The 15,778-nt window shown below is 48.1% G+C and overlaps 1 protein-coding gene across 3 annotated transcripts in view; it reads right to left on the bottom strand.

Annotated features, from left to right (window-relative positions):
- Ptprg (protein tyrosine phosphatase receptor type G) overlaps positions 1-15,526 on the bottom strand; it is a 689,215-nt gene extending 673,689 nt beyond the window's left edge. For all 3 annotated transcript variants that reach the window (XM_042679699.1, XM_042679701.1, XM_042679700.1), the window contains exon 1: positions 15,259-15,526. In XM_042679699.1, coding sequence (XP_042535633.1) covers positions 15,259-15,343 — 85 coding nt within the window. In that variant the 5' untranslated portion in view covers positions 15,344-15,526. The remainder of the gene's footprint in view (positions 1-15,258) is intronic.
- Between the last annotated feature and the right edge of the window lie 252 nt (positions 15,527-15,778).

Raw genomic sequence — 15,778 nt, 5'->3', positions numbered from 1 at the left:
CACATGATACTGGGGACCCCTCAGCTCAAATGCTGACCTCCCTTCCCTCTGCACAAAAGCCATAAAATGACACAAGGGCAGGAAGAAGAGTGCTGCTGGCTTTCATTTCGTGTTCCTGTTAACACATATCCAGGAGATCCGATTGCCCCCACGGATAGCACAGACACAGGCACACTGATCATTTCAATAATGAAACTAGCAGAAGGATTAGGGAGAAAGCCTATCCAATAAGCCTATTCCTTCCAACGAGGGGCTATACCTGGCAAATGAAACCTTAGTGGCTGCTACAGTCTAAATTAAAGTGTTTCCCAAAGGACCTTCGGTTACCCATCTGTGGTACCATTGGGAGGTAGTGGAAGGTGGGGGCTAATGGAAAGAAGTTAAATCATTAAGGATGTGTTCTTAAAGGAGAAATTGGCACCCTGGCTCTTCTCTCGTTTCCACCTCCCTCTCTCCCTCTCTCCCTCCTTTATCCTGTCTTTCTCTGCCTCTCCTCCCACCCTTGCTCTCTCCCCCATTCTCAGCCACCGTACAGTCCACCATATTGTCCATAGCTCTAAAGCAGCAGGGCCAAGAAACCATGGATGGAAACTTGTGAAACCATGAGTCAAAAATTTTCTTTCTTACAAGTCGATTCTCTCTGGTATTTCATCACAGCAACAGAAATCTGACTAACACAAAGACTATCTCCACTAAACCTCTGTGAATAACAACTACTCCTGAGCAGACGTGTAACCTTAAAACTCATCCACCACCTGGCTGTACCGGCAAAGAAGGAAGTGTGACAATGACTCAAAACTCAGTTCAAAGTTCTGGCTCTGCCCCATTAGCTGTGGATCTCTGTTCTCCCTAAGCTTCAGATCACCCCCTCTTCCCAGGGTTCATGGCATTAAATGAAAACTTACTTAGTACAGCATTTGTTGCAGAGGTCTTAAGCAACAGCTATTAAACAACAGATACCATTTATAGTATGTTGTGTGCTCAATAGTTTTCCAGTGATTTTTCACACGTCAGTAAATCATCGCAAGGACTCTAAAGCACCACTGAAATTCAGTATGCCCATTTTACAGATGAGTAAAACAATGAAATGGCCACAAATAAATAGCTACAAAACTGAAATTCGAAAGGATACTCTTAGGAGAGGAACACAAGGGCGCAATACCTACGTGCATCTGATTATATTTTAAAAATATTTATGGAAATGAACTCCAGAAAATGGAAACAAGAGTTCTGTTTTGTTTGTTGCTGTTTCTGTTTCCTTTTCTTTTTGTCCTATCTGTATTTGGGAGGGTAAAAGGGAGGCACAGAAGTGGAGGGACAAAGAGTGAACAAATCCAGGAGTGGTACTCACTAGACACTATGTGGAAAGTGAACTATACAACTTGTGGGTGGCAACAGGAGGAAAAAAGTGGGAGAGAGCAAGGGAAGGGGTGAGACTGTCCAAATAGAAAGGTACTCTATCTGACTTACGTAACTGTAACCCCTCTGTACATTACCTTTTAAAAAAGAAAACAGGGGGGGCAGGAGAGGGGGGGGAGGTGGGAAGGGATAGGAAGGAGAAACAAAGGAGGAGGCAACAATGCTTGATAAGAAATGTACTCATTACCTTACCCATGTAATTGTAACCCCTCTATACAGTATTTTCACAATAAAAAAAAAAAAAAACAGCCAGGCACCGGTGGCTCACTCCTGTAATCCTAGCTACTCAGGAGGCTGAGATCTGAGGATTGCGGTTCAAAGCCAGCCCAGGCAGGAAAGTCCATGAGACTCTTATCTCCAATAAACCACTAGAAAACTGTAAGTGGCACTGTGGCTCAAGCGGTAGAGCACTAGCCTTGAGCTCAAGAGCGCAGGGACAGCACCTAAGCCCAGAGTTCAAGCCCCACGACCAACCAAGAAAAAACAAAAAAAGAAAACAACTGAGATTCTCTCCAGCATCTGTGCAACTGAAAAAAAGTAATCATTTGCTTCAACAGGAGAAGCAGAGTAACTTCCACAGACTCTTCATTCAGATGGTCAGAGTGTTCCCAAGATTTTCCAGACAGAAAGTCAAGTTTTTCCTCCACTTTGTATCATGAGCAGATACAGGAATCTCAAGATCAGCAGCCCCCTTATCTCACTTAAAATATTTCAGTAAGTGAAAAAAAAAATGTTTCTAGAAAGCACAACCTAAAACAGTGTTCAGAAAGAACTCTAATGCCAGGCACCATTGGCTCACACCTGTAATCCTAGCTACTCAGGAGACTGAGATCTGAGGATCACGGTTCAAAGCCAGCCCAGGCAGGAAAGGCCGAGAGACTCTTTATTTCCAATAAACCACTCAGAAAACCAGAAGTGGCACCGTGGCTGAATTGGTAGAACACTAGCCTTGAGCTGAAGAGCTCAGGGAAAGTACCCAGGCCCAGAGTTCAAGCCCCACAACCAAAAAAGAAAAAAAAAAAAGGTACACTAAGGCCAGAGTTAGCACCTTCTATTAACTGAAATAATTTCAGTGGCCTCTTTCCAAACAGAACAACTGAGAAAATAGGAGCTGATACCTAAAACTTGAGATTTTCTACACTTTCTGATCATGTAAGGAAGAGAAAATAACTAGTATAGAAAGCACCTGGCAGGAAAAGGAATATGGCAGGCATGGACTAGCAATATGTTCTAGAAAACTTAAGTCTCTGCCTAAATACATTCAATCACCACGATACAGGCAACATATGTCTAACCCACAACATTAGCAAAGGTAGACAAGCAGTACATCTCATCCAAGGGAAAAAAAAAAAGTCAGTTCTGGCAAACCAATCCTTAAATAGACTCAAATCAAATCACTTTTTAATTGATCAAGCTAGCTGAGATCACAAATAGTAGTCAACACATTACTTTGTAATATTTATGCAGCAGGCCACTTGTAGAGCCAAAAAAAAAAGACACACTGCAACAGCTGGGCTTTGACTTTATAGACCAGATAGACAGGAATGAAGTCACGTCATCAGCCAACAATGCATATGCTCACACTATTCTGCATGACCAGACCAGGCAATATTAAGACCCAACCAAGCCCTGGAAAGAAAAAGAAAACAAAACAAAACAAAAAAACCACCTGTCTCTCAGGTAGAACTCACTCGTTCACGGCTGACAAAGCCCTCCAGGGATCAGGTGAGCGTTGTAAATAACCACTATGGGCCAGGTGTGCACCCTATTCCCAGGGGCAGTCACTATTTAATTCTAGCTTGCTGTTGTTACCAAGCAAGAACATAGGCCCTAGGCTCCTATATTTCCATTTTCCAAGAGTAACCCAAGCCTTTCATGGGAAGCGTTCAGTAGGATAAGGGTTCATGTCGGTTTGGGTCACCATTATTCCCCCCACCCCAATGTCTGAAACAGTACCTCGCAACAGTGTAGGTACTAGGAAAACACTTGCTGTTTTCTTGTGTCCATATGAAATATATCTGGCCACCTGAGCCACACCTTCAGCCCTTTTACTTTTGGTTTATTTTTCAGGTAGAGTCTATGCACACAGATTGAGGTCTGCACCCTCCATTCTCCTGCCTCACCCCCTAAGTGCTAGGATTACAGGTGTGCACCACACCTGGCCCCCAATTTTTGTTTTGTTTTGTCGGTCATGGGGCTGGGCTCTGTCCCTCAGCTCTTCAGCTCAAGGCTAGCATTCTACCACTTGAGCCACAGTGCCACTTCCAGTTTGGTGGTGGTTAATTGGAGATAAGAGTCTCACAGACAAGCCGGGCGCTGGTGGCTCACGCCTGTAATCCTAGCTACTCAGGAGGCTGAGATCTGAGGATCGCGGTTCAAAGCCAGCCCGGGCAGGAAAGACCATGAGGCTCCTATCTCCAATAAACCACCAGAAAACCAGAAGTGGCGCTGTAGCTCAAGTGGTAGAGCACTCGCCTCGAGCTGAAGAGCTGAGGGACAGCGCCCAGGCCCAGAGTTCAAGCCCCACAACCGACAAAAAAAAAAAAAGTCTCACAGACTTTCCTGCCTGGGCTGGCTTTGAACAGCTATCCTCAGATCTCAGCCTCCTGAGTAGCCAGGATTATAGGCATGAGCCACCCGCGCCCAACTAGCCCCCAATTTTTTAACTCAATTTTTTTCTTTTAAGAACACTATAAGTGGCAAATAGAGTATCTTTGGGCCAAATTCCCCTTGAAGAACTCCAGGTAATCTCAATGACTGTGCTTTCTCCCTTCACTTTTCTAGAGGGAGACACAAGATCCAGAGTAGGCTGTGTGTTCTCATTTTAGACAGACTCTTTCCTTTGCAGCCTGACTATAAATCACAGGAGATAGTTTTAAAGACCATCTGTAACTTCACTGGCATGAGCAAACCTCTGTTTTTTTACCTGGACTTGAGGAGAAATAAAGTTGGGTGCTCATTTTAAAAGTTTTTCAAAAAAAGATCGGGCACTGGTAGCTCACACTTGCAATCCTACTCAGAAGGCTGAGATCTGAGGATCAAGGTTCAAAGCCAACCACGGCAGGAAAGTCCCTGAGATTGTGATCTCCAATTAACCACCAGAAAAATCAGAAGTGATGCTGTGGCTCAAAGTGGCACTTTGAACTATCCTTGAGCAAAAGAGCTCAAGGACAGCGCCCAAGCCCTGAGTTCAAGTCCTCTCACTGACTGGAAGAAAAAAAAAAAAAAATAGGATAGGGTGGCACATACCTAAAATCCCAGCACTCAGGAGGCTAAAGCAGAAAGACCTCAAGTTCAAGACCAGCCTGAGCTACATAAGCAAGACTCAAGACTTAGTCTCAAAAAAGAAGGAAGGAAGGAAGGAAGGAAGGAAGGAAGGAAGGAAGGAAGGAAGGAAGGAAGGAAGGAAGGAAGGAAGGAAGGAAGGAAGGAAGGAAGGAAGGAAGGAAGGAAGGGAGGGAGGGAGGGAGGGAGGGAGGGAGGGACGGAGGGACGGAGGGACGGAGGGAGGGAGGAAGGGAAGCCATTTCAGTCTATTTCCTCTGTCATTTTTTTAAGAGATTCTTTGTTTACTTATTTAATTTTTTGGCAGTACTGGGGATTGACTCAGGGCTTCACATTTGCTAGGCAAGAGTTCTACCACTTGAGCCACATCTCCAGTCCTTCTACTGCCTCCTATTGATACTTCTGACATTTAGGGTACCCTATCATCTTCTTTCTGCAACATTACTAACCCTTCTGTATTTTACAGGGTGCTTTCTCCATCAGCATTACCTCAACTTCACAGCTGAGATGTCACATGACTCACTCATGAGCCATCAACCTAAGCAGCTCCTGCCTCTGATCAAGAATCAGGTTCAGCTGCTATTTCCCAAGGGAGCTCTCCAATCACCAGTCTGGGCTAGGTCCCTGTGTCCAATCTCTGATACCCTGTTACCAGCTTTGCTGTGTAAATTTCAGTACAGTCACTTGAGCACCATCATGAACAAAACAACACAAAAAGCAGAAATTAGGTCTTTTCTTTCTCAACTCCTCTCATGAGTCCGTGTTCCATAAACACCTATCCATTGAACTTCTATAATGAAACACAGGCGACCATGGCTTAAGATCTACCCACTGGAGATATTCCACAATGAGGTTTAATAGGCTAACTGAAAGGTTCTTAGCCCTGTCGGAGCCAAGCTGACAGGAAGTACACAACATGGATTTGATCTGCAGATTGCAAAAAGACCACAATCCTCCCAAGCTACCTAGAATCAATGGCTCCTAAAATTTCAAATGAATTCTGGAAGCCAATTAGTTATAATAGAGGAAAATAGTTCCAAATCCTTGCTCAAGATCTCCAAGCTGGTAAGTTAGGTGTCAGAGATAGTTCTGAACTCCGGAGGAAAAATCCAGAACCCCAAACCATCTCTTCCTAAATACAACTTAACACCCTCTTGCCTTTTCCTGAAGTCCTGTATGATTCAGAACCTGTAGCCTACACTCTGGTAATGTAAGGTATAATAAAAATACCTCATGATTATAAAGTAGCCAGAGTCTAGGCCCTAAACAGAAGTTCTCAAATTACTAACCAAATCAATTTAGATTATTTTGAAGATGAGTGGAATGAAAAAACTCACCACCAACAAATTCAGACTCTCTCCACAGTTATTATCAGCTTACTCAGAAGCTAAAGTGATGTGCTAAAAAGTTGTCTCTATGATCTAACCAAATAAAATCCTATGCTAATTTCATTGCTTCCTTACTCAACTGTAGCAAATACAGGAAAGGAAGGCACCTTGATTTCTAACAGGGTTTTAATGGTACTTACTTCTATAGGCAAAGTAACAGTGTGAGAGATTTAAAGCAGATGCTGTCTTTGAACTGGCCCTCCTTTGTAATTAGGAAATAACAGCTTTCAACCTATCTTCAAACAGCATCTGGTCTAAAATTCAAAATGATAAGAGAAACCTATTAAGCCTATGTGACCTTAGACAAATAACAACCTCCTTCAGCTTTGTTTTCCTAATATTATAACCATTCTATGATGATTTCCATTTCTGGAGAGGATTGAGGCATATAAATTACTCAGGCAGTACACCTACATCATGCTTGGTAAGTGTGAGCATTTATAACTGCTGTGCCCATTTTAGAAATTAAAAGGCTGAGCCCTATTTGCCCAAGAAAGCTGCTGCAATGGACAGAGAATTTCTCTGGAGTCTTGGTGTGATTTCTGATTTTAAGAGTTACTTACAGCAGCCAGGTGCCAGAGACTCATGCCTGTAATCTTAGCTACTCTGGGGACTGGGATCTGATGACAGGGTTCAAATCCAGCCCAGACAATAAAGTCTATAAGACTCTTATCTCCAATCAACTACCAAGAAAGCCAGAAGTAGAGGTGTGCTAAAGTGGTAGAATGCCAGCCCTGAGGGGAAAAGCTAAGGAACAGCACTGAGTTGAAGGCTCAGTACCTGCACACACAAAAAAAGAAGAGGGGGAAGGGGAGAGAAAGGGAAGGAAGGAAGGAAGGAAGGAAGGAAGGAAGGAAGGAAGGAAGGAAGGAAGGAAGGAAGGAAGGAAGGAAGGAAGGAAGGAAGGAAGGAAGGAAGGAAGGAAGGAAGGGAGGGACGGAGGGACGGAGGGAGGGAGGAAGGAAGGGAGGAAAGAAGGGAGGGAGGGAGGGAGGGAAAGAGGGAGGGAGGGAGGGAGGGAAAGAGGGAGGGAGGGAGGGAGGGAAGTACTTATAATATCTAGAAGTCCCAAACCTCCAATGTCCTCCAGCACCCCAAAAATATTAGCTAACTTGCTCAAAACAGCCTACCAATCCAAGGATGGCTCAAAGACTACCATGGACTCTTAGCCTCCAAACTCTGAATAAAAACACTTCCAGAAAAGTGTTACTTGCAAAAAAGAAAAAAAAAAGAATCATTTAAAACCATTGCTTTACCAATAAATCTTCTTGACAATTCTTAGAAGTTTTAGAAAAGACAACCTTGAAGTCAACAAGAAATTCCTCAGTAATCTGGACTATGCTTTTCTGCTTAGCAAACTACTCTGTGTGTGTGTGTGTGTGTGTGTGTGTGTGTGTGTGTGTGTGTGTGTGTGTGTGCATGCATGTGCCAATACTTAGCCTTGAATTCAGGGTCTGGGCACTGTGTGTGTGTGTGTGTGTGTGTGTGTGTGTGTACATGTACCAATACTTAGCCTTGAATTCAGGGTCTGGGCACTGTGTGTGTGTGTGTGTGTGTGTGTGTGTGTGTGTGTATGTATATGCGCCAATACTTAGCCTTGAATTCAGGGTCTGGGCACTGTTGTGTGTGTGTACATGTGCCAGTACTTAGCCTTGAATTCAGGGTCTGGGCACTGTCCCCTCGATTTTTCACTCAAAGGACCACTTGAACCACAGCTTCACTTCTGGCTTCAAACCTTGATCCTCAAGATCTCAGCTTCCTGAGTAGCTAGGATTACAGGCATAAGCCATAGGCAACGGGCAGCCCCATCCAGAGAATTCCAAATCAATTCATCATCTGATTTCAAGTGCACTACAAAATGTATGTGGCCACCATGCTAGATCTCAGACAGCTCTTTGATTCATATCGTGGCTAATCCAAATTCCTCAAAAGTGTATCCATGGCATCATACAACACCCCGCTTCCCTCTGCTCTTTAGAAAGATAGTAAGTATCACAGACCCAAAAATAAGATCGGTTGTCCTATTTTCTTCCATAGAAGTATATTACATATCCATGAACTGTGTTTCTATTTCTTATGTTTCAGTTGCTAGATTTCAGCAGCCAACTGTGTCACTTTGCTACTCCCCCAAAACAGCTAAAACGGGGTAGTTCAAAATCACATTTTGTTGTTGGGCCAGAAAACCATCTTCCCAATTTCTGCAACAAAAGTAAGGGCCAGCCTGGGAATGTGTCTTAGTGGCAGAGCGCTTGTCCAGCATGCATGAAGCCCTGGGTTGGATTTCTCAGTACCTCATGTGTCTTAGCGGCAGAGTGCTTGTCCAGCATGCATGAAGCCCTGGGTTGGATTTCTCAGTACCTCATAAGCAGAAAAAGCCAGAAGTAGCATTGTGGTTCCAATGGTAGAGCGCAAGCCTTAAGCAAAAGCAGCTCAGAGACAGTACCCAGGCCCTGAGTTCAAGCCTCAGGACTGACAAAAAAAAAAGAAAAACAGTGAGGGCCATAACTAGGAATAGGATTTACGCTCTCCTTGACATGCTCTGTATGTAGGTCTGAATTTGTGAAAATACAGAGTCAGGGGATGTAACTTGTTCAAGGGTCACACCGGTGATAATTTTAAGCAGACCACTGCTGGCTTCCCATTAAAACACCATTCTTGAGACTTACCCTTCACCACACTATGCTAAGTCCAGACACGCACACTCATTTGAGCCTCATAAAGACCTAAGGAGTCAAATAACAACACGAGCCCAGAGAAAGCGTAGGCACAGAGAGGTTAAATAACTTGTCTAAGGTAACACAGCTAGCAACAGCCTGGTTCCAGGGACCAAATTCTTGCTTCGCTATATTCTCTTACAACTCTCAATAACAACCTGGTTTAGGGGGGAAAAAATGAAATAAAAGTGTTAAGAAGTGATAGGCTTCCGAACAGTCTCTCCTTGCTATATATGCTGACCAAACAATACATCCAACTTGCATAGGTTACCCAAGTTCTCAATGTGCCAGCTGCCTCCTACCCCCTTCCCAACACTAAGTACAACAGCAATACCATCTAGTTCAGGTAGGGGGCTTCAAAAGAATAACTGAGTTCACGCCTGTAATCCCAGCTACTCAGGAGGCTGAGAATGAGGATCATGGTTCAAAGCCAGCCTGGGTGGAAAACTCCGTGAGAATCTTATCTCCAATTAACCACTAGAAAACGGAAAGAGGCACTGTGGCTCAAGATAGAGTATTCGCCTTCAGCTGAAGAGCTCAGGGACAGCACCCAAGTCCAGAGTTCAAGCCCTACAACCGACCAAACAAAAGAAAGAAAAGAAAACCTGAGCACATCTGATGAACACTCATTCTTCTATCCAGCCCTAAAAAAAAAAAAAAACTGTAAAAAATTTTTAACATTTACCAATGAAGCTGGGTACAGATGGCTCATCTATAATCCTAGCTACTCAGGAGACTGAACCATGGAAGATGAAGGTTCAGTGCCAGCCCAGGCAGAAAAGGTTGTAAGACTAAGATAGTCCTCTATTCACCAAAAATAAGTCAAACCAAGTCAGTAACAAGATAATCCTTTGTTACAGGTGGGCACTTGATTTCCAGAGTGCACAGAACATTGCCAGAGCCCAAGGATTGTCTTTTGTTTGTTTTTTAGGATTTTTTTCTTTCTCCCTGCAGTCAAGATGGTTAACTCCCGTTCCTCAGAGAAGGAACTGGAAGTTACCTAATGTTTTAATCCTCTTGCAAATATTTTCTTAGGGCCTAAAGCATGCATGGCCAACCTCAGCCTGATGTGAGCCTCGGCCACCTGGTTCTGGGACACTAACTGTTGCCAAATTCCAAACCCAGCTCTCACAGTCTGCTGGGAGCAAGTTCTTTCTCGTAGGTTTTGCACTTCTCTGAGCCGCTGCCTCTCCTGCATCAATCAATGGTGACTGGCCTGACCCAGATCCACACAGGAGACCTAAGGGGGAGGGGAGAGTTTACAGACATCCTTGGGTTCGTTTATAGTACTAGTTCTGCAAAGTCTTTTACTTCTGCCTAGGCACAGCCAAATACCCTGTGCTGGTGCAGATGACTTGTCATTTCACAGTGAACTCTCCACTGATGATGTGAGTATCCCCAGAGATACTGGCCAGCATCAGGTACTTCAGGGTACAACCTTAGGTGTGCTCATTTTGCCCCATAAGCTTTAGATCACAACGTGTGGCCACAAGAGAGATGAGCACCAGAGATGAAAGCGCAATTGCTATTTTTTTTTCATCTCCCTATTCCAAATGCACACGAAATCATCTTCATCCTACCTAGAAATGGCATCGCACTGTCCCACAAGCTGTGGGTGGAAAAGCTGAGTTTCATCTTAAACCAGGAAGACCTGGTTGAAGATTACCACTTCCAAGCCGGGCATGCACACACCAGTCATCCAATCACTGTGAATGTGAAGGCAAAGATGGAAAATGCCAGCCAGCCTCACACTGAGTACAAAGCTAGCCTGGGTGACACAGAGTACCGAGCTGGCCTGCAGCAAAGAGCATAGTTGAAACCCCATCTCAAGTCACCACCACCTTTCATGGGTAAAGAGGAATGTTAAATCAACTACCCACTAGCAGTACTACAGACCTTCCTCACCTAGGCAAGACCAAGGTGCCTAGACTGTTCCTTTGGTTCAGATGCCAGGAAAAACGGAGGTTAGAGGGAGGGAGAAATGAGGGAAAAGGGCTTCCCTAATCATGATTATGCAGGAGCATTTGAAATGGTCTGATATGAACAGGAAAGTCCCTTGCAATTGGTGCATGGATATTCTGTTAACTGAGGAGTGTTTTGAGAAAAAGAGAAACGTAAATCTAAAAGGTTTTTTGCTTGGTTTCATAGCATTAAGTCGTCAGCATTTCCCTGAAGAACTTCATGTAAACAACAATATAATCTTGTAGTCAGGGAAAACAGGGACTTGCTCAAGCTGTACTGGGGGAAGGGGGGAAGATGGGCAGTCTGCCGTGTTCAGGCATTACAGCTTTCCTAGGACCCTTCTTCCTCAACTATGCAGTGATCCTGTTATGCCTTATATTCAAGTCCTAACTTCATCCACTCCAATCTATAAGGAAACAGGAACATCAAAGGTTTTAATTCCATAACCCTAATCAAAGGGATCCAGTGTAGAAGCTAGGAAAAATCTTTTCAAAACCAGACACCCTAGGGATGGGGGTGGGAGAGAGGCAAACTGTTATGATTTCTCATCACACTTCTGAGAATTAGACTGTAGACTTGCAAATATTACCTCTACCTTTCCCTAAGAAAGTCTTGAGAGATGCTCATCGGAATAAAAGCCATGCACAGGCAAATATGGAAAAAGCCTGCTTAGGAGAGTCAAGCTTCTCTGTCCATCCAAGGTACAACACAGCTTCCTACTGCCGAAGCCTAGATGGAATCAAATTGCCACACAAAACTTCAGAACCAAAGAAGTGTCACTCTTGAGGGCCGAAAGAAAAGAGATACTTTCTTTTTACTTAAAATTTCTGAATAGCTAGAGAATTTTAAAATAGAGAACACCCTTTTCGAGTAACGTATTTTTACATCCTGTAAGAGGCCACTGGTTTCCCAATGACTGGAGCTACAGACTAAATATTAAAATGAATTTTGCTTTAAAATTACATTTGTTGAGGATGCTGGGAAGAGAGGGGGACACGGATGAAAATAAACTGAGTCTGGAGCTGAGTGGGAGACATGGAGGGGTCCCTTATATTCTTCTGTGTATATTATTCACAACAACTTTTTAAGAACATCTTTAATAAGAATGAAAGGTGGTCACTATCATGTTTGACAACCACTCTGCTTTGATTCAAGCCTCCACACTGGCAATAAATAAATAAATAAATATGTAAATAAATAAATAACATGTGATCTCACCACAGCTGAACTGCTGTTGTAAAACTGAAAAACTCAGCTGAGTGGCAGTGGTTCATGTCTTGAATCCCAGCTACTCAGAGGAGGGTGTGATGGTGAGGATCCTGGGTAGGAAAGTAGGGAGACCCATCTACAATTAACCACCAAGAAGTCAGAACTGGAGCTGTGGCTCAAGTAGTAGCGCCCTAGCCCTGAGTCACCAAACAAATTGCTGTTTCTGATTCACGTGGGGGGGGGGGGGGACGGGGAGACAAGGACTTCTGCTAGATGTTTCCCCAAGCCCTCCCCAGATGAGGGAGACCCTGTGGTCTACAACAGAAACTGGAGACTAAAATACAACTGAGAAAGTGGGGTGATTCTGAGTAACCAAATAAGTAACTCGAGCTTTGGGGTGAAGAGCCCACAAAGGAGGGGGCCCCCTAATCCAAAATGAGAATTTTTTTTTAATCCCTCATTTTGAATCTGTAAAAGCTTCCCAAGTGATTGGTGTGTGTGTGTGTGTGTGTGTGTGTGCGTGTGTGTGAGGGGGTCCCAACACGAACTCCAGCCACCCCCTCCTCCCAATTTCCAGCCGACCAGCAGCGCCAGAGCTGTGAGCATCATCTCTTCACTGGGTGGAGATGGGTGCTGCGCCCCCTTGCCCCCCCCCCCCCCGCCCATCTCTGAATCTGTGCTGTCTCCCTCTCTCCTCTCTCCATCCTCCGTAGAGAGGAGGTGGCCAGAGCTTGACGAGTGGCTCGGGGCGCCCCCTGAGGTCCAGCCGCGTCACAGCAACCTCGGAAAACCGAAAGCCCGAACCTCCCAAGGCTGTGTGCGACGTGGTTAACTTCGCCTGCCGCCAAAACTGACGATGAAACCCTGCTCCTTCCCTTCCACACACCCAACCCCGTCTTCCCGGGGGCCTCCGTCCATTCGCTGTCCCTTCTGCCCCATGTCCCCAGGCTCTCGGGGGAGCTCTGGCTCGCAGCGTGGCAGGTAAGGAAAAGGAGAGAGAGGGAAACCGCGTCCCAACCTTACCCATCCCATTTCCTTTCTCTTTTCTTGTTTTATCTCAAGCTTTCTCAGACACCAGGAAAAAGAACATCGCGGCTGGCAGCTGTATGCATCCCCAGGAAGGCGGCCAGCCTTGGAAATTGGAAATGAAGTGTTTCGCAAGATTGCCCTTCGCCGCCTCCCACGGCCCCTGTTAAAACAGTGACCCTCACAAAGGGCCCGGGGTGCACCTGGACACACAGCAGGCCACTCCGAGGCCAAGACGGGGAGCCTAGCCGGTGGGATGGGGACGGTGGTGACGCGTGCAAATCCTTAACGGTGGTCTGGATGGGGGAGAAGGGGTAGCTTGTTTTTCAGGGGAGATGCCTCTCCACCCCGATGATCCCACGGAAGCCGGAAGGAACCCTGGGTGGGCCAACCCCAGGCCTCCTGGGAAGAAGTGTGGACACGAACACGTCCTCCTCGCTCAGGTCCGGGGAGCTGGGTTTCAGGATGCTGACCAGAGACATCGGCGCCGTGCTGGGCACCGGAGGATGCGCAGAGAGAAAAGAGGGGTGCCAAGGAAAAGACCCGTGTGCCCCCAGATCACCCTCGAAACAGAGAAGAGAGCTCTTATGGCTAGTCTCACCCCCCCCCCCCACCTCCTCCATTCCTCCTTCCCCAGGAACCAGCTCCCGAGAGGGCTGCAAGGGCGCCAGCACCGTGCGCCCAGGCGCACGACCAGGCTGGGGAGCCGCTGCACCAAATCCCCGCGTCCTGGCGGCCAGACGGCGGGGGGGGGGGGGGGGGGGGGGGGGGGGGAGACAGGCGGCGGTGAAGCAGGGAAAGAAGAAACATCGGGGAAACGTTCCTTCCCCCCCCCCCCAGATTCAGATAACCCTCACCTGCAAGTATCCAAGAAGTGGTGAATGAGAAAGGGGGGGGCAAAACGGGGGATTCTCCTGTCCTCCTAGGAGTCAGGGAAGAAAAGCACCCTCATTTTTCCACCCTTTTCCCTAAGCTAGGGCAGAGAATGTGGTCTCCATCCCCGGGGAAGGGGGCTGAACAGCTTCGAGGGAGTTGTGGGGGGGGGGGGGTGCAAGCCCTCCCCGCGGGGCCCCGCACTAGGCGAGAGCGAAGCGAGGCTCGGCCGGCCTCTGCCCTCGCGGGGGTCGGGGTGTGCCGGCTGCTGGCTGGAAGTGGAGGGTCGCCGAGCTACAACACCGTTACGTGCCGTGATTTATTACAGTCGTCCATGGCCAATATTGCTCCTGTCTTAACCTGATCAGAAAGGAACCGGTCTGGGTCTGTCAGCTGCGAACAGTCTGCAAAAGGGCAAAGATGAAGGTAGGCAGGGCGCGGGAGACAGGAGAGGTTCAAATAAAAATAAAAATCCGCCCCGGCGCGAACCACAAACCTAGTCACCGACCCGACCCCCGCCCTGCGCCCCGACCCCCGCAGCCCCACCAAGCAACAGAGGAGGAGAGAGGAGGCCGAGGGCTGAGGGAGGCGACCCACCACCCCAGCCCAGCCCCGGGAGCCTGGCACCCAGGCGAAGCTGGTCCCCCAGCCCTGAGCTGGTGTGGGAGGAGGCGCCCCCGCCACCCCCTCCCCGAGACCAGAATGCCAGCTGCTCCCCACATCCCGATCCTCTGCGGCCAGCCTCCAGCTTCCATCCCCGAACACCAGCCTTCCCAAAGGGTCTGTCCGAGAGCTGCAAAGCAAAGCCCCCCCTCCCCTGCCAAGAGCTCCTTCTATCCCTACCAGAGCAAAGGGACCACCCCCGGGACCCCACCAACACCTCACCACCCCCCTACACACACACACACACACACACACACACACACACACACACACACAAGCATCCTCTCCAAGGATCCAAGCTCCCCAGTCGCTCCACAACTCTAGCCCTCACGATCGGTGCCGGATTAGCAAGGCAAATCCCATTACCTCCCTCCTCCAATGCCCCCAGAGCTCCCCAACCCAGAGTGGTAGCAGACCCCTGGAATACCCAACCCTCTTCCCCTCTCCCGCGGCCAGCCCTTCCTGGCTTCCACTCCCCCGCCCCTCACCAACCAGCCTCCCTAAATATTGCCAGAGGCAGCGAAGCAGCTCTTTTCCTTCTCGCCCCCCACCACCCCGCCTTGACCCTCCCCTTCACCCTCTCCGGGGTCCCTAAGATTGGCGCCCAAGCTCCGCGCCCCAGCCACAAACTCTGCCCTACCCCGCGCACCCGCGCGCGCGCGCGGGCCGGGGCCGGAGCCGGAGCCGGGGCCGGGGCCCCTCAAGCTGCAAGCACTCACCCGGGAAGCACACGACATAATGGAGCACAGAACTGGTGATTTTCAGGAACAAAATCCACCAACACGGTTCCAGTAACCTCCGCATGTCCGAAAACGCACATCGAAAAGAGGAACGCAGGGGGTGTGTGGGGGGGAGGTAAACTTGTTGAATAAGTTCTTGCTTCCGTGCGAGAGGCTCCGCGCAGCCCGGGCGCTTGCCGCCACCCCCTGCTCGCCGGGGGCACGGGGGGCCTCCCTCCCCACCCCCCCACGCCCGGCGGCGAGAGTCCCGCTGGAACCCGGGAAGCCGGCCGAGCGCCCCTCCCGGAAAAAGCCTCGACCAGGAAAAAGTGGCCGGGGATGCCCGGCCACGCTGGGGGGGCCGGTCCTCGCGGCGGAGAAGGGCTTGCTTTCCGTTCCAACACAGGCGAGCCGAGCGGGCAGGACGAGCAGGCGGCGGCGGTGCCCGCGGCCCCGGAGCCGGCAGGGACCGGCTAGCAGGCGGCGGCTAGCAGCCGACGATCCCCCAACTTGAGTCGGC

The sequence above is a fragment of the Dipodomys spectabilis genome, unplaced genomic scaffold (assembly GCF_019054845.1).
Source record: "Dipodomys spectabilis isolate Male_0828 unplaced genomic scaffold, ASM1905484v1 ptg000054l, whole genome shotgun sequence".
Lineage (NCBI taxonomy): Eukaryota > Metazoa > Chordata > Mammalia > Rodentia > Heteromyidae > Dipodomys > Dipodomys spectabilis.
This window is presented reverse-complemented; position numbering and strand designations above follow the sequence as displayed.